The 22,916-nt window shown below is 38.8% G+C and overlaps 1 protein-coding gene, 1 non-coding gene and 1 pseudogene across 3 annotated transcripts; 2 read left to right on the top strand and 1 right to left on the bottom strand.

Moving 5' to 3' along the window:
- Positions 1-104: 104 nt before the first annotated feature.
- On the bottom strand, positions 105-2,136 carry LOC104595120 (F-box protein SKIP2-like). Its single transcript, XM_010255708.2, has 2 exons — positions 1,854-2,136; positions 105-1,757 (listed from the first exon to the last, which is right to left on the bottom strand). The coding sequence occupies exon 2, from the start codon at positions 1,608-1,610 to the stop codon at positions 522-524; it is 1,089 nt and encodes a 362-aa protein (XP_010254010.1). The 5' UTR covers positions 1,611-1,757; positions 1,854-2,136; the 3' UTR covers positions 105-521.
- A 90-nt stretch (positions 2,137-2,226) lies between these two features.
- Positions 2,227-2,300, top strand: TRNAI-AAU (transfer RNA isoleucine (anticodon AAU)). The gene has a single exon. It is a non-coding gene; the product is annotated as a tRNA-Ile (tRNA).
- A 4,500-nt stretch (positions 2,301-6,800) lies between these two features.
- On the top strand, positions 6,801-21,690 carry LOC104595119 (protein unc-13 homolog; annotated as a pseudogene). Its single transcript, XR_016081918.1, has 5 exons — positions 6,801-7,486; positions 8,157-9,026; positions 10,049-10,504; positions 20,007-20,196; positions 20,267-21,690. The product of XR_016081918.1 is annotated as a protein unc-13 homolog (transcript).
- Positions 21,691-22,916: the final 1,226 nt, after the last annotated feature.

Genomic DNA, 22,916 nt, shown 5'->3' with positions numbered 1-22,916 from the left:
GGCTTTTTGTACATCAAAGATCAAGCACAAAATAAAAAGTTTCAGAGAAGGGACGAAGAAGAGAGAGAAAGGGAAAGAGGAATTGGGGCTTTTATGCATGCGTATCCTGACCTTCCAATACTTTTTGCATTTATGATACTTGGAACCTTGTTTTAACATGTTAAATGGCTTGATATCAGATACAGAGAGATTAAGTTTTCTTTTTTTCATTTAAAAAAAAATAAGGAACATACCCTTTTGATGTCTATAATTCTCTATGCACTCTGAAATTCCGAATACAGTGTGACCCGGTAAGCATTTGGGTCCCAGTTCAGTTGATCCGGTGAGCTTTCTAGCTTTCTGTCCGGTCCGACTTTAACAACATCAACAGGTGAAGGTGAAGGAAAGCAATGCAGTGAGCATTGGGCAAATACGCCAGAGTAAAAAGAGTAAAGGAAGAAATTACATCTCCCACGATCAGTCGGTGACAGGATTCTCTTGCGAGTTGCGACCCGCCGGTTGCTAACCGACAAGGGACGATGTCATCGCCAGGCCAATATACAGAACCTCCTGATGTTGTCTTGCATCACCGTGGGCATCCACATCCTCAGTCCTTTATCCAGCCCAACATACTTCAATGACTGGCATTCCACCACCGTCTGCTCCACATCATCCCCAAACACATTGTAACAAGATGCCAGCACCAGAACTTCCAGCGTTTCATGGTTTGAGAAGGCTCGAATGCCTGCCCCTGTTATCAATTCACAGCCGGTCACGTCCATCTCAACAAGATTGCAGCAGTTCTGAGCAACTGCAACCAGTGTTACGTCTGAGATGTTGATCAGCCACGAGAAGTCCAGTCGCTCAAGTGTGTGGATGGCCGCTATTGCTACGCCTCCCACGTCGGTGACTTTGGGGCCGCATTCCGCCAAGTTCAATTCTTCCAGCTGATACATCTGCTGCAACAGTGATACCCCAACATCTGTGATTTGATCGCATTCAGCTAGTACCAATTTCTTCAACGTTCTCGAGGAAGATCCCGTGGCCAATGAAGCCAACCCCCAATCAGTAACCAATGAACAGCCCTGCAAGTTGAGAACCTGCAACGAAGTCGCAGCTCCAATGGCTTCAAGAGCTTGATCCGTCACCTTCTCACACTTGGTCAAATCCAAAGCAGTCAAATTCTGGGATGATTTTATAAGAGTAATAACCCCAACATTCCCAATTCCCCTCCTACGCCGCAAACAAACCTTGGCTAAACTCCGACACCCAGTTGCAACCGCAGAGATCCCATCGTCCCCGACGTCGTCTAAGCCCAACGCATCGAATTCCTCAAGAACCCTCTTTGTCTGTCGAAGATTCAAGTTAAGCACCCGAAGATTTGGGCATGTTTGGGCTACAAATTCGAGGTCTGTATCAGTAATGCCTCTACCTGCTCCGAAAGTGGCCAAATTTGGGAACCTGGGTAAGAATTTATGGAGGAGCTTGGGCTCTAAGACTCGTAGTGAGGAACGTGTCAGACCCTCCACCCTCAACCACTGCTTACAGACCAGTGCACAGGACTTCCTATCATTGAGATCGAAAACCCGGCTAAGAACCAACCCTATTTCATCATCCCCCAGTTTTTCCATAAATGGATGCTCTTCTTTCTTCTTGAAGCTAAACAACTGTGTATCAAAATGATTCCAGTTCCACTAAAAGAGCGATTCTCTCTCTCTCTCTCTTTATATATATATAACCGAACCGAAGATGGCATAAAGCGTCACAAACCTAAAATCCTTTTACACAGGAAAAGATGGAAACTTCATTTCATGAAATATGCCAATTTGAAACCCTAGATTTTACTGGGAACCAACCGCAGTGAAGATTCATACCTGGTACCCGTGGTATGCTGGTGAATTCTCAAGCAAGCTAGGGATTGATTGGATGAACAAGATGGGAGAGACAGGTCGACAATTCAATCTAGGCGCAACTTAACGTGATTTGCGGCATCATCATGATTTTGGTTACTGATCAGTCAAGTCTCCGAACCGACTCCGGATCTCCTACACCTTTTTCCTCGATGGCTATACTTCCCTCCAAACCAACTGCTGAGTCTGAGTCACTGAGAAATGAGAGCTTGTGATTACAAACATGTCCGTCGACTCGATACACTCCGATCGATAGGCGCATCATCGAAATGAATCGGCTGCAGCTGCACTGTGGTAGTTTGTTTGACATAGTTGAACTGAAAAATGTATCACCTGTGGCCTATTAGCTCAGTTGGTTAGAGCGTCGTGCTAATAACGCGAAGGTCGCAGGTTCGAGACCTGCATGGGCCAGCTTTTTTATGACAAAATTATGAGGTTACACTTTTAACTTTTGTTACAATAAAACGTGTGAATCTGTAATGATGTCAATTCTCAAGCCTCAATAACCAACCACCTAATCCTCCTTATATGTGAATTTATTAAAGTGAATAAATACCATTTATCAAATAATGAGGGATGACAATTTCCTTATACACTATAAGATCACAAAGAAAAATAACAAGATCACACAAGCTTTTCAAGCAGATATCGCAGATGATTCAGGTATACGGCCAAAAGCAAGAAGATAACATGCCATCATTTCATTCAATTCAAGTTGACAATGAGAGTAGTCAAATAACCAACATCTTTTGGGCAGATGCAAGAATGGTGGCCGGCTACAACTATTTTGGTTATGTTGATAATACTTTTAGAACAAATGATGAGCAGAGACCATTTGCCCTCTTTGTTGGAGTTGACCATCATAAGCAAACTATTCTTTTTGGAGCCGCATTAATGTATGATGAGAGCATTTAGTCTTTTAAGTGGATTTTTTAGTCCTTTTTGAAGGTAATGTCTGGAAAATATCCAAGGACAATTCTTGCTGATCAAGACCCAGCAATGGCGAATGCAATCCAAATACATGCCATCGTCTTTGCATATGGCATATATATAAAAATGCAGCTAAGCATTTGAAGCATGTTTCTGTTGTTATTTCTTCTTTTTGATAGTATGAATATGAAGAAGAAGATGAATTTCTTAAGACTTTGCATGAAAAATATGATTTGATAGACAATACTTGGTTGCAAACATCATTTTTGTGTTGATATGAAAACTACACAAAAGAGTAGTGAGAGCATGAACAATTCATTAAGAGGATATCTAAACTTACTTGGATTTATGTTGCTTTTTTAAATACTTGGAAAGAGTTGTAGAGTTAGAAACGGAAGTGAAGAGTCAAATCACTCTTCACCTGGCTTTTCCAATACAAATGTTCAAGCATGCCGCATCTATATATACTCCAACAATGTATAGGGAGTTTGAGACGCAATATTCAGAAAATCATGATTTTGTTATTAAAGATGTGGCTGAGATTGGAACCGTGGTTAATTATAAGGTAAAATACTCGGATAAACCACATGAGCATATTGTGACGTTTGGTCCAATACATGTAACGATTATTTACATTTGTAAAAAGTTTTGAGTTTATGGCAATTTTGTGTGCCCCCATGCATTATATGTTTTCTCTCAAAGGCAACAAGTAAAACACCTACCTCCAGATTATATCTTAAAATGATGGACAAGAATTGCAAAGGCTGAAGATGCAATGGATTCTTATGGTTGTGTAATTGAACTGGATCCTAATGCAGAGTTTTCTACAATGTTTTTCAGAATTGCAAAGAGTTTCTAGAGGCATCTACACGTAATGTAGAAGATAAAAGAGCATTTATTTATGTATTTATTAAATGTGTATAAGCATGCACATCAAGAAGAAGAAGAAGAAAGGAAGCCCTCTAAATTTTCAAAGTGTTGCTATAAAAAATGGTTAATATTACATAGGAATCAACAACACTTGGCCTACATCAATATTACTACATTGGGGATGGTTCCAACAACATAGAGCATTTTCAAAGTGATGGTGCTCGATTTCTTACAATCACATTTTTTGTCTTTGAATTGAAGGTAGGTAACACCAAGAAGAAATGGATTGACATGGTATTTAGATTACAATTTTAATGCTCTTATAGGGAATCTGAAATATTAATTAATGGCTTATGAGGGGTTAACCTATCAAGTGGATATAGAGCATTATTTAGTAAATGGCATGAAAGATAGAGAGTTGGGACTTTTTGGATTTAAGTATTAGGTTACTATAATTGCAACCATTGATCGTGTGTGTGTGTGTGTTTGTGTGTTTGCTGAAGTCTATGATAGCCCATGCATGCGATATAAGAATCATAGAGTTTTGGAATTCTTGGTTGAGGCAAAGGCATATGAAGTGTTTAGAGCTCTCATTGGAGGTGTTGTGCTTGTGCTTGGAGGCATATGGGGTTTTATGGTTTTAGTTTGTAATGCGAAATTGATCCACACTTTTGAACAATATAAACTTTTCAATATTGCTCACTTGTACTTAAGTTTATTTTAATCAAATTTGGAATCCACAAAATTCTGAGAAAATTTTCTCATTCACTTTCTATTAGGTATAAGATTGTGATTATGGTTTCAATGCATGTCTCTTTTTTGGGGACCTTGCAATATAAATGAGCTATCTGTTATATTAATTAAACAAAAAATATAATATAGATGGATTTACGTAATAAACACATTTCTAATATATGTTGGTTTTACTTATAAGGCTAACGTGGACTATGGGATAGAAAGCTTTCTTAAGTGATGAAAATGTGTTATTGAAACTTGAAAGTCTGCTGCTAAACCGGTAAAAATGTTCAATTGCAAAATTTGTTGAGAGAATGAAATACATGAAATTACTATGGGGCATCCCAAATGTCCAGCACAAGTTTCTAAGTAATGGTTCTTCTTAGACACCAACCTTAATTGAGGGACTCACATTCACAATGTCAAAAGCATGACCCAACTAAGACTAAGACTTGAGCTAAACCAGCTGTCTCCATGGGAGCTAGTTATAATCTAATTTAATATGAATATCATTCTTGGTATATACAATATAATGTTTGAAACTCAATAGAAGGGAAATGTTCTTTTTATACAAGACAATAAGCACCTCATGATTTCAAATCTTCCATAGCAACTATATGAGCATTTGTTAAAAACCTTAAGAGATTGTGAATTTTCTCTCACAATTTTGGAAAAGACTGGAAAGCTTGGGAAACATGAGCATATATAATCATAAAAATATTAATCCCACACCAACCATCATCGAATGAGGTAGCTCACCCCAAGTGTGAGGACAAAAGAGGTTAAATTCACGAATATCTTTATGAGGCTAAGAGAGTAGAGAACATAATTTGTTTGAACAAGCGACCTAACTGATTAATAGAAGCAATAAAGCTCACAAACCTGATAACCATACCCTTATTAATAAGTCGAAATCATCAACAGCGAAGCCAACCCAATAGGTTTAATATATAAATATCCTAGAAACAAACTCTAATAAAACACATACAAAATTGCACGTGCAATGCACTGATGCATGCAAATTGTGAGAGAAATGGATATGAAAACTAAAATAAAAAAAAGATGAAATATGGTTTTAAATCTAATACGTTAATAACTCCCTACATGTGAAAGAAACACATTAACCTAAAGTTAACAAGCCAAGTATTGCCCTCTTTTTCTTTATATGTTGGTCAGATACAAACAAATAGCTTCATGCATTCAAACGTTAAAAGTTGTTTTTTTTTTTGGTAAGTTATAGCCTCAGTCAGATTCAGATGAACAAATTCATGTTAAAAATTAAACATAGTCATTGATGAAGTTATCGGTAGAACAAAGAAGACTTTTTGTTTGAACACTTAGAAGCTAACTTGTTTTAATAATAGAAACATAGGGGGTTATTGGCGGAAATGGCTGCGCTTGTTTGGTGAAAGAAAAGTAAGAATGAAAATAAAAAGAACATAAAAAATGACAGGTGCGATTGGTAGAATAGAAAAAATAATTGGATTGAAAAACAAAAATAATAAAAGCTAACCTTAACCTGTTCTCGTCACCACCAAAAAGTGGTCGTCCTTTATTATTCTCTGCAATGGTGAGACAAAGGGATTATTGGCGTAACAGAAACCATAATGAAAAAAGAAATTGATAATAAAAAAAAAAGAAATGGTTGTGTTATTCATATATTCTTTAATGGGGAGGAATAAGTTTAGTATGTACTTGGTTTTATTGACGTTTATTAAATAAACATTTTATACTTGATGTAGTTATAAAACTGAAAAATACAATTAATGAGGGCGTTTATGATACATAACCACCATTAAGCACTACATTAGCAAAAGTGCCAATAAACATATACCTATGAGAGAAACTCCAAAATGAAGCTTCCTTGAATGTGACCTCGTTTACTCAATAAACAATACCTTCTTAGTCTATCTCTTTTGATTGTGAAAGAAAAAAAAAAAAAAAAACTCAGACCCTAATAGATATATTAGATGTACCCCGTAAAAGTTGAAAATTGTTGGAGTTATTCAAAATAGATCTGACGTCGTGTCGTAACCAATTGTCTGCAACTCTGACGTGGATTAATATATCCAGCTGGTCCGATAAAAATCTTTGGACGGACACTTTTGTCCATCCTTGAATGAGCGAAAGAGAATTCTGGAACCACCATCTTAGGCCCGGAAAAAGTTAGCGAGTGGACATAAAGGGGTCTAGTTTGTAATTTACTTTTGCTCATGCGAAAGCCATCTCCGCCAATAGCAATCTGCCACACCATCTAAAAACAATCACCTTAATTTTAAAATGGGGAAGGATAGGCTGGCGTGGCAGATTACTATTGGTCTGACGCTGAAGGTGTGAGTTACCCCCCAACCCCGATGCACGCTGAAATGTGCATGTGGGGCGCGCTCTGTGGGGAGGCGCTCTTAATTCCCGGGTGAAGGCGGGAATTCAGTTTCAGTAGAACTAACTCCCTCCCACTCTCTCTCTCTCTCGATTGCAGGGAATGTGCCAAGGGAGAACGAAACTCATCGAATCATCACAGTTTAGAGACAAGAAATAAAGGGCACGAGAGTGAGTTAGGAGACTGAACAATGGCTCATCTCTTCAGCAGAGACAGAAGAGAGATGGCAAGCAACTGCAGGTCTCCCTCCATTGATCTACCCTCCCCGTTTGGTGAATTGGGCTGCAATTTAACTCATTCGGAGCTCCGGGAGACTGCTTACGAGATCTTCGTTGGTGCTTATCGATCCTCTGCTGGCAAGCCATTGAATTTTATCCCTCACTCGGATAGGAACGAGAGGTCTCCATCTTCTGCATCGTCTCTTTCCTATTCTCCTTCTACTCTCTCCTCCTCTTCAACCTCGCATTCTCTTCATAGATCATTCACTTCAACTGCTGCGAGCAAGGTTAAGAAGGCTTTGGGGTTGAGCTCTTCGAAGAAGAGTCCGGCCAAGGAGAGCAGTAGTCCTTCGAAGTCGAAGAAGCCCGTCACTGTTGGGGAGCTTATGAGGGTTCAGATGAGGTTTTCGGAGCAGACGGACTCTAGGATTAGGAAGGCTCTGCTGAGAATTGCTACAGGCCAAGTAAGCTCTCTTTTCTTTCGGAGATCCTGATTCGAGATTTATAGATTCTTTTCCTTCTTTCTCATTTAGTTTTTTTAATCTTTTTCTTTTTTACACTATGTTCTCAGGATGTATGTTAATAGAATGCTAATTATCTCTTTTGTTTTTCTTTTACTTTGAATTTTCAAGGAAAGGAATTTTCTTCGTTTTTATTTTTCCAATCATGGTTGAGGCGTTTTATGGTTTTTCTTTTTCTTTCCTTTTATTTTTCTTCTCTCTCTCTCGTGTTTTGGGCTCATGATTATTGATTTATGAGTTGACTAACCTGTAGCTCTTTTTAACTCGGACATTGTTCATATGTGGATCTTTGGAATTGATGATCCTTGTCACATTGTTTAACCACACACATTTTTTTGTTGTGGTGTTTATCATGTTCATAGGTGGCTTGAATGAGTATGGTAAATTGATAGCCATTTTATAAACTCATTGTACAGTAGTTGCTATTCCATTGGCAATTTACTCGATTCTTTTATGTAGTTGATTTGATTTTATACCATGTACATCTTTGAGTTTCATATATAATTTATCTGTAATGGAGAAAAAAAAGGAACAAAAAGAAGTTCATATATATTTGTAGGTTAAAATGTCAATGGTGTTCATCATAGGATTTTGTTTTATGTTCGTATAACAGCTTGGAAAGCGCATTGAGTCAATCGTTCTGCCATTGGAGCTACTAGAACAGTTCAAATCTTCAGATTTTCCCGATCAGCAAGAGTATGAAGCTTGGCAGATTAGAAACTTGAAAGTTCTTGAGGCTGGACTCCTGCTGCACCCTCATCTATCAATAGATAAGTCAGATATGTCAGCACAACAACTTCAGCAGATTATTCACGGGGCTTTAAAAAAACCCATAGAAACTGGGAAGAACAATGAATCAATGCAAATTCTTCGAAGTTCTGTTATGTCTCTTGCTTGCAGATCATTTGATGGTACTGTCTCTGATACATGCCATTGGGCAGATGGGTCTCCCCTGAACTTTTGGCTCTACCAAATGCTTCTAGAAGCTTGTTTTGATGCAAATGAAGAGACCTCTCTCATTGAAGAGGTTGATGAGCTTATAGAACTCATAAAGAAAACTTGGGTGATCCTTGGGATGAACCAGATGCTCCATAATGTTTGCTTTTTATGAATCTTATTTCATCGTTATGTTTCAACTGGTCAGATAGAGAGTGACCTGCTGTTTTCTGCTGATAATCAGTTAACAGAAGTTGCGAAAGATGCAAAAGCAACAAAAGATCCAGTTTCCTCCAAGATCTTGAGTTCAATCTTGAGTTTGATATTGGGTTGGGCTGAAAAAAGACTTCTTGCTTATCATGACACATTTAATCAATCAAACATTGATTCAATGCAGGCCCTTGTTTCTCTAGGTGTATCGGCAGCTAAGATACTAGTGGAAGATATCTCACATGATTATAGGAGGAAAAAGAAAGAAGAAATTGATGTGACTCGCAACAGGATTGATACCTACATTAGGTCATCGCTCCGCAATGCTTTTGCCCAGGCAAGTCCATCTGGTGCATTATTTTGCATTTTGCTTAGTAAATAGTAAGAGGCATTATGAAGTATACTTGGACTCGATGCTCAAATGATCCTAATGGGGCATACTGTATACATGCAATGCCAACTCATCAATCTATACATGTTAGCAGTAGGTAATTTATTTGTTTGGTTTAGTAGGATAAGAAAACCCCCAAAAGATGCTAACGGGAGGATTTCACTTATCCAATCAATATCTGTAATTGAATGATTTCGCCAATCCAGTATTAGCTGAATGCTGATATCTAAATTAAGTAATGTTTGTAACCATGTGAGAATATTATGCAGTTGCTGGTCATTTAAATGGTCAAATCAAACTGTTTTGGGCTGTGGCTGATCCTGGCACCACTAGTGAATGGTGCCTGACCATTGATTTGGTGGCATATTTATATGGATGGGGTGTAAGACAAATCAGAAGTTCAGAACCTTCCATGTGGCAGTTTGGCTAGGTATCCAAAATGGTCTTAGTCAACATCCTCTATTCATGCGGAAAGTTTCACCCCAAAAGCCCCTGCTATAATCTGTAGTGTTTAAATTGAAAAGAATTGAAATTGCAGATGACTGCTTTGAGGCACTTCGGATAAGCTTGACTGACAACCATTTGAGCAATTGGGCTCTCCGGGAATTTTTTACCAGACAGCTTAAAGGCTGTCCGTGTAGGGCCACCTCGGAAAGCTAGAGGCTGTTACACTTCAGCCCTCCCAAACGGGCACGAAGTGGAGTGTAGACTGACATGGAGTAGAGAAGCAAATACAAGTCCATCCCAGTCGGTCAGGATACCTATTTGATGGATGGTTTGGATTGGAAGCATCACCTGTTCACTTGGTGGAAATAGGTTGGGTTGTCTTAGGAGATGCCAAGATGTGTATTAACCCAAGAAATGATTAGAAAAGAGGCTGCCCTTTTTTATTTTTATGTGAATGTAAAGTTAGCAGTAGACCTCTCCATTTTATGATGTGATAATCTGTTTGATCTGTCTTAAGACAGAAAATGGAGAAGGCAGACTCTTGTAGGTGATCATCCAAAAATATGCCAATTCCACTTCCTCTCTTGTCTATCCTTGCAAAAGATATTGGTGAACTTGCAGCTAATGAAAAAGCAATATTTAGCCCAATCCTGAAGAGATGGCATCCTCTTGCAGCGGCTGTTGCAGTTGCTACCCTTCATGCTTGTTATGGAAATGAGCTGAAGCAAATTATTTCGGGTATCACAGAACTGACACCTGATGCTGTTCAAGTGTTACGAGCTGCTGACAAGTTAGAGAAAGATCTTGTACAGATTGCTGTTGAAGATTCTGTGGACAGTGAAGATGGTGGAAAGGCAATAATTCGTGAGATGCCTCCTTATGAGGCTGAAACTACAATTGCTATTTTGGTGAAGGTATGGATAAAGACCAGAGTGGACAGACTGAAGGAATGGGTTGACAGGATCCTGGAGCAAGAGGTATGCAAAGACTGGCCCTTTTTTCCTCATGCTGGTGGAACTTATATTTCCCCTCAATCTTTTTTTTTTTTTTTTTTTTTGAAAAAGTAAGGCATTGTATTGAATTTCAATGCAAAAAAAAAAAGAAAAAAAGAAAAAAGAATCGGTTACAATGTTACATTTGTTCTGCTCCAAATTCTTCGTTCATTTCATCCTGCTACTAAAGATTTACATCTTTGCCTTTTCCTTTTTGTTGTGATCATTTAAATCACAAAGCTTAGTTATGATCTTGTCTTCGCAGAAAATAGCTTTGTTGTGTGAATCTTGGAGGCATTTGGTTGTTTTTTATTGCTATGAGTAGTTTAAAATTGATGGCAGTTTTGATTATCACCAAATTTGAGATTGAAAAAAATTCATGCATGAAAGGGTCCTTGTGTATGTCTATGATGTTATGTTTTATAGATTCTCCATTGTACGTGTGTTGCTTTTGAGGAAATCTCTCCCTCCCCTTAAATTCACTATTAACAAAAATAGAAAGAAATTCATGCATTAGAAAAAACAACGGAGCAAATGCAACGAATAACCAGGAATAAGATGTTATATCTGTCCTTTTCTTAAGTGATCCACCATTAAGATACCATCCAAGGAAAGGAGTGATGCAAAAACTTCAGTTCTTAAAGGAACTGGGTTGCTCCAAACACCTTTAACTTGATAAATGATCCACTTGATTTCTAATTGAAGCCACATACAAGTACTTTCTGAAACCTTCAAGCATTGCGTCCTTCGGCCATCTTGTTTCTGGGATTAATTCTTCCAACCTGTTGAAGGCTGAAGACATTCTTCAAACTGTGTTATAATTGTCTTCCAAAATTCAGACGCTAAACCACTTAGTCGTTTCTAAGCTCAAAACACTGTGGCCATTTGATAATGGCTAAAGTGGATGGATTGAATGATTTGCTTTGTTTTTGGTGTATAAAATAATTAAATAATAAAAATGTTTGAGAGTATAGTAATCAACCTAACTTCAGTTTCAGCCATTAAGGAGCTCACAACCTCCTTTTAAACTTGTTCACTAGAAGACAAATCAATAACCCATTCAGTTCAGCCACTTTAGTTGTTATCAAAGGGCCTCTCAGTTATTTTTATAGTTCAGTCAATGCAATCTAGAAACTTTGCAAAATGTTCCATTTCTTTAAGTTTTCTAATTCTGAACCACTTATCCTCTCAAAATCTCATTTTTATGTTACCCCCCTATATTGGAATTAGATGGACTGGCAAAGAGCTGATAAACTTCATAATTCTTATCCAGAAATAAACCCATCAGTTGCTAAAATCTCTATGGAATCCTAATAAAGTCTAGTCACTCCATATCTAGAAGCAACTTCTTCATGATGATCTTTTTTTTCCAAGCTAAACCTTTAAAGCCACTTTCCAACAATGCTTTATTAATAAAAGTTGTTTTTCTGAGCCCCAGCTCTCCCACTTTCTTGATTCTTCAAATTGCATCTCATTTTACCCAATCAAATTTCCTTAACACCTTCCAATCCATGAAAAATTGTTTTGAATTAGCCTTGTCTATGCTGTTATTGTCCACATCAACTTCAGAGTTCAGGCTAACCTAACTGCACATTCCGCTTTTCTTTTTAAATAAATCCCCTTTGCTTTCTTTTTAAATAAATCCCCTTTGCTTTCTTCTTCTTCTTGTGAAGAAGTCTTTGCCTAAACTTGTCATATGGTAGGAGGGTGACTGGAGGAAATGTTTACATAGTTTGGGTTGCTACCTCACCTGCACATGTCATGACCATGTAGAATGTAGATTCAATCCTGTTTTGTCCAAACACTGAATCTGGTCTTTCATATTTTTTTTATAGCTAGTTTTAATTCCTTTTTGTCAGGATCTTGCAAACCTAGATTTCTGATAATAATTGAAATCTAATATCACATTCTAATGAGGTCTTGGGAGGTAGCTCATTTGAAATTTAACACCTCTAATAATTTGCAAAAGAAAAAAAAAAAAAACAAATTGGACTTTATCTCCTCATGCCTTTTCTTTGTAGGGTAAGTTTTGACACTACAGCCATTTGCTGATCTCCTGCCCCTTTACATCCAATATGTAGGAGTATTTTTTTTTTCTTTATTTGGCTGTAAGTGGAACTCTCTTAGAGAGGTGCAGGCCTTTTTTCACTCGTCTTTCCAATGAAGAATAGAGGAAAAATCCCTGGAGATGCACAAGGGCAGCAGTACTTCACTACTTTGGTAAAGACTATGGGTGTTTTACTTTTTTCACCTTGGATGACATTATAAGCAATTGGCAAAATATGACAATGTCTTTGTTGACCAATGTTTTAACACATGGAGGCGTGACACGAGGAGTTCCACTACCTAGAGGCGTGAGCCTCTTTGTGTTCAGGAGGTGTAAGCCTCCTTCCCTTCCCTTTTCTTCTCTCTCTTTTTTTTTTCACCTTCCCTTTCTTTTCCTTTCCTTTCCTTTTTTTCTTTTTTCTTTTTTTTGTCTTTTTACATGGGGTGTTCATGAGGCATTCGCCTCTAGCACACCTCATGAAAAAAGTGTATGAGGTGTACGCCTCTTGCACTTGAGACGTACGCCTCAGAGGTGCCAGTGCCTCTGGCATATGCCTTAGGGCGTTTTTGGGGCGCCTCGCCTGGAGGCACGCCTTTTAAAACACTGTTGTTGACAAGAAGCAGGTTATCAGCCACTGATCTAAAAAAGAAAAAATTGTCAACTGCGTGGAGCCCCCCTCCCATCAAACACTATAAGGTTGAACTTTGATGGTTGCAGGCTTGTAGCATACGGAATCCAAGATCTTGTGGAGCTGGGAGGAATTTTAAGAAATTGTGAAAGGAACATTTTAGCAGTAATATTCTGGGCATATTGGATGGGGAGACTCAACCGAGGGAGAGATGTGGGTGGTACTACAGGGTTTAAGAATTGCCAAGCCCCTGAACTACTGACATTTTTAATTGATGGGGTTTCACTTATAATCATAAGTTAGTTAGAAGGAGATCATGTTGGTTCATGGGAACATAGAGACACCTTTAGGGAGATTAAGAAACTAGCATAGGAACTGAGGGCAAGATGCAAATAGACACCATGATCAGCTAACAGCTTAGTTGATGGGCTTGCAAAACAAGGAGTGAACAGAATTCAGATGTTTTGGGGTTTAATTCCCCAAGGGGGAACTTGTAAAAGGAAAACAATAATAGTGGTAGCTGAGGCTAGCTATTGAACTGTGGTGTCTGGCACACACTAGATATATTATTCTTTTCATACAGATATTAAAAAATTAATAAAAAGGCCATTACCCAATGTTTGTCCCAGCTATCTGGGGTCTTGGAGGGCTAGAGTGGATACTGTCCTACCCTTTGTCATTTTTTTTGGGCACAAAGTGACCACTTTCAAACTCAAATCTGCATTCTCACACTCACCAGCTCAAGATTTTACCATTACACCAATTAATGGCCCCTGTATCAATAACTTTGTGTTATCAGAAAAAAAAGAACGATAGGATATCCAAAGAGAAGAGCAAAAGTAAAGGAGCTTTAATTAAAAATATTTCTATAATGGTGGCAAGGCGCATTGGGTGAAGTCCATGCAGGTCTTGTCTCCTTTCTCCATTGATAGTATCATAAAAATTTGGTTTGTGGTGGCTACGTCATCCTCATTAAGGAATTCTATTCCTCCCAACCCTTGGCTGTGTAACTCTATGTTACCTCACATTGTTAAAATTTTTTTGTGGGCTAATACTGCAAAGGAGATTTGGGATGGAGTGATTGAAACCTATTCCCAGGAACAAAGTGTAGCTAGAGCCTATCAGTTAAGGAATTAGGTGATTAGTACAAAACAAGGAGATAGACCTCTTGCCACCTATTTCTCCATGTTGAAAACTCTTTGGCAGGAGATCGACCACTTAGAAACTATGGTTTGGGAGAGTATGAAGGACACACCAACCTATCAAGGGTTGGTAGAAAAGAATAGGGTTTTTGAGTTCTTGGCTGTACTGAACCCTGAATTCAACATTGCTAGGCAACATCTCCTTTCTAGAGAAAGTGTAACTCTTTCTCAAGCTTATGCCTTTGTCTCTAGGGAGGCGAGCTGGAGGAATGTCATGTTGAGACAGCCTGGGATTGATCAGTTAGCTATGGTTAGTACAGTTAAATCTAAGCCAAATGGAGACACGGGGAGTAGTGAGGCTAGGAAGGAGGACAGAAAGATTTGGTGTGTGACTATTGCAAGAAGACTACGCATACCAAAGACACCTGTTTGAAACTTTACCCTCATCTCGTACCATCTTGGATTAAGAACAAGAGGGGAAATGCAAATGTGGCAATTACAGGAGACCCTTCAGGACCCCTCTCCCAGGCTGATCTGGAGTCCATTGCAGCAGCAGTAGTGAGGATTGAATTGGAAAAGTATGGGCAGCTTATGAGTAAGAAGGATTCAGCCAGTTCTAGTTCTTCAGATGGGTAGAACAGTGTAGGAGCCAACCATACTACTTCCTTTGCTCATACAGGTAGTTCATATGTAGTTGCAAATCATGTATCCACCCCAGGTAAAGAGGGACCACCTTGGATTATAGACTTAGGAGCATCTGAGCACATGACCAATATATCTACCCTCTTTAGTTCTTACCAGTTGTGCTTTGGTATTAGTCTCTACAACAGATGGTTCCCATATTCCCATTGCTAGGAAAGGGACAGCTAGAGTGATTAATGACATTACTTTATCCTCTGTCTTACATGTCCCTAAACTCTACACTAATTTTCTTTCAGTAAGCTCTCTGATAAAAAAATTGAACTGCTTAGTAACCTTTCTTCTTGGTAATTGTATTTTGCAGGATCTAGAATCAAAGAGGATGATTGGGAGTGGTCGTAAGGTGAATGGAGTCTATCTTCTGGATGAGATTCCAAGACATCAGAGCCATCATGCTAGTAGCAGCAGCAGTAGTGGATCAGAGTTAGTGAGTCAGATTATGCTCTAGCATAATCATTTGGGTCATTTTTCTTTCATTTCATTGAGGTTTTTGTTTCCAAAGTTGTTTGAGTCTATTCAGTTGTCTAGTTTGGAATGTGAAAGCTATCAATTGGGAAAGCATTGTAGACATTCTTTTAAACCAAGTAATAAAAGAAGTTCCTTTGCTTTTGATATTGTTCATACTGATGTATGGGGTCCTTACCACATTTGTTCCATGGGTGGTTATCGTTATTTTCTCTTGTTTGTGGATGATCATACACGGTATTCTTGGATATATCTAATAAGATCACGTGATGAAGTACCTATTTTGGTGCGACAATTCTACCAGATGGTTCACACAATTTGGAGTGAGGACTAAAGTCTTCAGATCAAATAATGTTAGAGAATACTTTGAGAAGTACTTGTCCTCATACTTTTTGGAGCACAGTGTGATTCATCAAAGTAGTTGTGCATATACACCGCAATAGAATGGGGTAGTAGAGAGGAAGAATGGACATATTGTGAAGGTGGCAAGGAGCCTTATGATGTGTGCCTCAGTTCCTATTCGTTTTTGGGGGGATGCAGTTCTCATAGCCGTGCATCTGATTAATTGTGTTCCTTCACGCACTTTGGGGTTTAAGGCAACTTTCGGCTTGCTTTTTCCAAATGGGGAGATATTTCATATACCTTTGAGAGTTTTTGGGTGTATCTCCGGTCGGACCTCCAATGACCTCCCTCCCCCCGAAGGGGTATTGTTGGGTATGCTCAAAACCAAAAGGGGTATTGTTGTTATGATCCAGTGTCGGGGAGCATGTTTGTTACTATGGATGTTATCTTTTTTGAGTCTACTTTCTTTTTCTTGAGTGGTTCTCCTTAGGGGGAGTGTTTTGGGGAGAACTCACAACCTGTCCCTCTTCCGGTGTCATTTGTTCCTTCATCTGATCTATCTATTCCACCATCAACAACTATATCTCACTGTCTGATCCACTACGACCAGCCTTACAGGTCTATCAGCGTCACCAGAAGAGGGTTGACTCCACACATGCTCAGATAGAAGAACTTGCACCACTCTCCATTAATCCATCCGAGATCCCAGGTTCGGCTGATACAATTCCAGGTATTTCCCTTGAGCTTGAGCTTGTTATTTTCCCTGATAATGATGTTTTTGTACCTAACATTGTTGTGGCAGTTGATCCCTTTGATCTTGATCTTCCCGTTGCACTCTGTAAAGGGAAGAGAAAGTGTACAACCCATTGCATTTCACACCATCTCTCCTACAATGCCTTATCACCCTCCTACTGTGCTTTCTTTTTTTCCTTGGATTCTGTGTCTATACCTAGGAATGTCAGTGAGGTTCTCTCTAAACCCGAGTAGAAACTAGCTATGCAAGAAGAAATGGAAGCCTTGGTTAAAAATCAAACATGGAAAATAGTTGATCTTCCTACAGACAAAGAGGCAGTCGGATGTAGATGGGTGTTCACTGTGAAGTATAGGGCTGATGGCAACATAGAGAGGTACAAGGCAAGGTTAGTTTGGATTCTCTTGTCCCTAGCAACTACCTATTCATGGCTTCTATTCTACCTTGATGTTAAAATCACTTTCCTTAATATGCAAGAAGAGGTATATATGGACATTCTAGCTGGTTTTTATGAGAATGTTGGTAGGGAAAAAGTTTGTAGGCTGAAGAAATCACTATATGGTTTGAAACAGTCACGTAGGGCATGGTTTGACAGGTTCAGAGGAGCACTTATCCGTTTTGGGTACATATAGACTCAATCTGATAATACTCTCTTTGTAAAAAGGAGACAAACACTCTTGTCAGTATTGATTGTATATGTAGATGATATAGTTGTTACAGGAAATGATCTAAAGGAGATTGATGCATTCAAAAAGTCACTACTCACTACAACAAGAGTTTGAGATCAAGGATCTAGGTGAACTGAAATACTTTCTAGAGATTGAGGTTGCAAGATCCGAGTATGGGATTTTCATCTCTTAGAGGAAGTATGACTTGGATTTACTATAGGAGACTAGGAAGCTAGGAACTAAACTAGTTGATACTCCTATTGACCCAAATCATAGAATTAATGCTTTGGATGGTGAGTTGGTTTAGGATGTGGGAAGATATTAGAGGATGGTAGGCGACTACTATATTTATGTATGACACGTCCAGACATCTCCTATATTGTTAGTGTTGTGAGTTAGTATATGCATGCTCATCGGGTTCAGCATTGGGAAGCCATTAAGAGGATACTTGCATACCTGAAGAAGCATCTTGGCAGAGGGATTCTTTTCTCCGACCATGAAAATTTAAAGCTAGAGTCCTACACAGATGCAGATTGGCCAGGTTGCTTTGATGACAGGAGATCTACATCAGGGGTATGCACCTTTGTGGGAGGAAACTTGGTCTCATGGAAGAGTAAAAAACAGTCAGTTCTACATCAAGTGTAGAAGCTGAATATAGATCTATGGCTTATGGTGTTTTAGAACTACTTTGGGTGAGATCTCTACTGAGTGAGATTGGAATAAAAGCTAAGGAGCCCATGATATGTTGTGACAACCAAGTTGCAATCAATATTGCCCATAATCTAATTCAGCATGATAAGACTAAACACATTGAGGTTGATAGGAACTTCATAAGAGAAAGGGTGACAACTGGAGAAGTCTGCTTGCCTTATATCTCCTCTGAACTACAATTGGATGATGTCTTAACCAAAGGGGTTGCAAAGAACAAGCTTGAATACAACATTACAATCTATGCAAGTTGGGAATGTGTGGCATTTACTCCCAACTTGAGGGGGAGTGTTGAGGGTTTTAGACAAATTGTGTAGTCTATAGTGGTAGTTTTTTATTATTTATTGTTTAGATAGGAAGCGGAGACCACAACACTCTTGTTAGGTCCTTTTCGAGCAGTTATTTTAATTGTTTTATGCTATTTTATGTGTTAGCCGCCCTATAAGGGCATATTGGTCTTTGTACTCTTTTATTATTTCAGACTATAAATAATAGTGAAGAGGGTGACCAGCATTATTGTTCTCTTTTCTCTTTCAAATCTCTTCTCTTCCTTTTCTCCTTTCTTCTTTTTCTTCAAGAAATATTCTTTTCTTTTACAGTTTTTTTATTTCAGCACCTTTCTACGAAACAATGGGGTGGCTCGCATGCTAGGGCAACAAAAGGGGTGTTAAGTACAATGTACATATGCCATTGTTTCATCCATATTAATAAAATTTTAACTATTAGCAATTCAAAAAAAAAAAAAAAATCTAAGGCCTGAGTGACAATATCACCCTTGGTAGATGAGAGGGCAAAAAATTTTTTTTTTCCCCTTTTTTTTAAGAAAAAGAAAGGTTGCTTGACCAATGCATGAGCCTCACCCATAGACTAGAACTAATTGAAAAACAAACAGTAAGAAAGGGGAAGAGAAAAAGCATTTTGGGGATGTCCAACCTTAAAGTGTTCATAGCGAGAAACATATAGTTGGAGAAAAACAAAAGAAAAAAAAAATAGAGAATAAGTGGCACGGAACAGTCTAATTAGCAGAAGCTCTTTTGCATGTTAAAGGGTCTAGAAGAGATGGTGGCAGGCCAAAGGGACATGGGTTGAACTAGTGAGTAATGACTCAAGGACCCATAATTTAACAATAGATATGGCACTGAACAGAGTGGAATGGTGGAACAAGATTCATGTAGCCAACCTCATTATGGTTGGGAAAAGACTAAGTTGAGTTCATGCCAAGTCATGAGGAACTCGAGCCACTGGAGGAGTGTAGCCACTCAGAATTTGCATGGAGTTCAGATTCTGTCACTAGCAACCATGATTTAAGTGTGATGAAAGGCATCTCTAAAGTTGATGATTTATGTGAAGGCAAAAGAATTGACTTCAAGGCGGGTAAATGAGAGAATATGATTCCCAGGGCTCTTGTAATCAGCCTCTAAACTGAACTTTCCATGACCTTTTGTTTCCATTACCTGATCTGCCCCTTGGTGTAGGAGTTTCCATGGTTTTTGTAGATCTTTGACTTGACATAATGAGCTCAGGAACTGCTTTTTGTGGTGTAACTTAAATACTTACTGCTTTGAATCCAATCTAACTTGTTTAGGCTTCCACATTGTAGATCCTTACGAGTTGACAAGAGAGTGGAAATGGATAAATATTTCCTAGTCATTCTTGAATTGAGGCATACCTCTATCACTATAATTTTTTATTGGTAATTCTACATACTAAACTTTGCATGGTTTCAAAACCTCTAAAATATGGAATTTTCTGTTTGAACTCCGGACATCTTTTTTTGGAGATCTTGAAGGTTGATTATCATGTTTTCCCAAATTGTACTTGAAGAATGTTTGCATTATGTGGTTAAAGGATTGCGGTTCATTACCACACCTTCTGGTTCAATGCCTGCATATGCACACATATTCCAAGCACATTCACATGCATGTGTGCATGGATGCATCCGTATTCCCATTTTTTATATGATAATAACTCGTTTCATAATTGTATTACTGAATAATTGTTTTATGTTTGCCAATTTTTCCTACCTCGTCTTTGTAGGTGTGGGACCCAAGGAAAAATAAATAAAGGTTTGCTCCATCTGCTGTTGACATCCTTCGAATTGTAGATGAGACTTTAGATGCATTCTTTGAGTTGCCAATACCTACGCATCCAGTGTTGCTTCCTGACTTGATGGCTGGCCTTGATAGATGTCTTCAGCATTACATATCCAAGGCAAAATCTGGCTGTGGTACATGGTTGCAAAACCTAGAGACTCTTTATCTTGTTAATAATGATTGCCCTTTTGTTGTGATGTATAGGGACACGGAGTACTTTTATTCCCACTATGCCAGCATTAACCAGATGTACTACAGGATCCAAGTTCCAAGGTGTGTGGAAAAAGAAAGAGAAACCACAAAGCACTAAGAAGCAGAAAACTCAAGGTGGCACAATGAATGGAGACAACTCCTTTGGAGTACCACAGCTATGTGTCCGTATTAATACTTTGCTGCGCATCAGGACTGAGTTGGGAGTCTTAGAGAAAAGGATAGTCACTTACCTGAGAAATTGTGAATCTGGTCATGCAGATGACATTTCAAATGTGATGGGTAAAAAGTTTGAGCTATCAGTAGCTGCTTGTCAGGGAGGGATCCAACAACTCTGTGAGGCAACAGCTTACAAGATAATCTTCCATGATCTAAGTCATGTTCTGTGGGATGGTTTGTACGTGGGGGAACCAGCAAGTTCAAGGATTGAGCCTCTACTTCAAGAACTTGAGCAGAACTTAGAGATCATAGCAGAAACAATTCATAATAGGGTGCGCACCCATGTGATTACCGAAGTAATGAAAGCTTCATTTGAGGGTTTCTTGTTGATGCTTCTTGCTGGAGGCCCTTCTCGTGCTTTTTCCTTACAAGATTCTCAAATAATTGAGGATGATTTCAAATCTCTTAAAGACTTATTCTGGTCCAATGGGGATGGATTGCCAGATGACTTGATAGCCAAGTTTTCAGAAACAGCAGTAGGTATCCTTCCACTTTTCTGTACTGAGACCGAGAACCTCATTGAGCAATTCAAGCATGTGACCCTGAAAACTTATGATTCTTCCACTAAATCCAGGCTACCACTACCTCCAACTTCAGTCCAGTGGAATCCAACTGAACCAAACACACTGTTACGCGTGTTATGTAATCGGAATGATGAAGCAGCAATAAAATTCCTTAAGAAGACCTTCCATTTACCTAAAAAACTATGATGACTTTGACATATGGTGCAGATGCAGTATGTGTGGTTCTTACACAAATTACTGTTACTCAAGCAAGAGAAACCCATACTTTGCTTTGGCTAGGAGCCAGGAGGGTTTGCTCTAGTCTGGAAGTATATACTACTTTTGTACAGTAAATTTGTAGTGACTTCTATTGTTTGGAGAACTGCTGTTTGTCTGCTCCAGCTTACTGTTTACAGAGATGTCATTTTGGTTCAGTTTATGGCATTGGTAGGCTCGTCAGATGACACGATACAAGACTAGAGCTTAAGTAGTTTTGAGGTGGGAGGCTCTAGAGGTGGATGGATATTCATTGTCATTCTTTGACATCATTTAAAATTAAGCTAGAACTTATTGCTGTCAAGTCTCATTTTCAGGGATTTTTCATGTTGAGTGTTGATAAGAATCCATTACGATTCTTAAAAATGCAAATACAAATGTGTTCAGTGCAAATACAAATAAATGTCTGGTTCATAAAAATGCAAATTGGTTTAATTTTGCAATGATGAATTTACTCTTGCCAAATGATTCTTAGTTGTGGTGAGCACTAACATGAATTCCAAGATTGGAATCTACATTTTTTTATATTGACCACTTTTGAGTGCAAAAGTTTGCATACGAACATGTATTGAAATTCATGTTTATTGTCATTTAAATTACACACATTCTTCTTAAGGTTCGAAATATCGATATGACTGATACACCAGTAGAGGCATATCGGTCTATATTGAGGCTCATTTCTCCTTTTTTTTAATTTTTTAAAATCTGTTCAAAGGGGTCGGTTTAAGACCTGTCTACCCCTTGAACCAGGTTAAACCCCGAAATACCCCTTATAGGGACATATCAGTAAGCCCCTGATACGATGCGTATCGACTAATACGGCCCTTGGTTCTACCCCGAACACCTGCAAAGCTGAATCAGAGTACATATGCTTTAGTGCTGCCAAGGTTAAGTACCAAACTCATTAGTACGGTATGTATTAGTTTTTTTAACCCACCGATATGCCAAATATTATGAGTTTTGACACATGGCCACATTTTAAGGTTAATAATACCTTTAAAGCTGTATGTTGAAACTTGAAAAAAATAAAAAGAGTATCGCCCCTTGAAATCACACGATAAATCTTGGTATATCATACGCATCGATATTTAAAGTTTAAACCTTGTTGCATTTTCGTTTTTCACGTAAGGAGATGCGCTATCCTTGCAGTTGCAGACGGTTAATCCATTAACTGGGGACTGGTTAAGCAGTAGGGTGGTCCATTTAAGCTTATTTCCATGGTTTTCACTATGGAAACATGTTGGGCCCTAGAAGGAAAACTTGGCCCAAAGGTACATCATATGGTCAAAACCAAGCCACTCTTTTAACCAGAGTGATGGCCTCCGCTGCCGCTGGAATCTCTCTTATTGGTAACTTGGGTCTAAATTGCTGGTCTGTTACATGGGCCCGGGCTTGAGGTAGACGCTCATTGCATAAATGGGCAGAGGTCGACACTTTATTGAACCTCGGATGAAGAAGATATTGATTCATGTTCATGGGCTACACAACAGGGGGTAGGGTAACTTGTCCCCCGTACCCATAATCCCCCAACCCTGGTCCCTAGTGACAACGGGATAAGTTTCGCGTTCGCCTTCTTTTGTTTTAATGGGTCCACCCTAATCGGTTCACCATACAGGGCAGATCATGACATGTGATGATACTTCTGA

Source organism: Nelumbo nucifera, chromosome 2 (genome assembly GCF_055504915.1).
Source record: "Nelumbo nucifera cultivar China Antique chromosome 2, China Antique-T2T, whole genome shotgun sequence".
Taxonomy (NCBI): Eukaryota; Viridiplantae; Streptophyta; class Magnoliopsida; order Proteales; family Nelumbonaceae; genus Nelumbo; species Nelumbo nucifera.
This window is presented reverse-complemented; position numbering and strand designations above follow the sequence as displayed.

Coding starts and splice junctions, on each gene's coding strand:
- LOC104595120 (XM_010255708.2), bottom strand. CDS start 1,610: ATGGAAAAACTGGGGGATGATGAAATAGGGTTGGTTCTTAGCCGGGTT.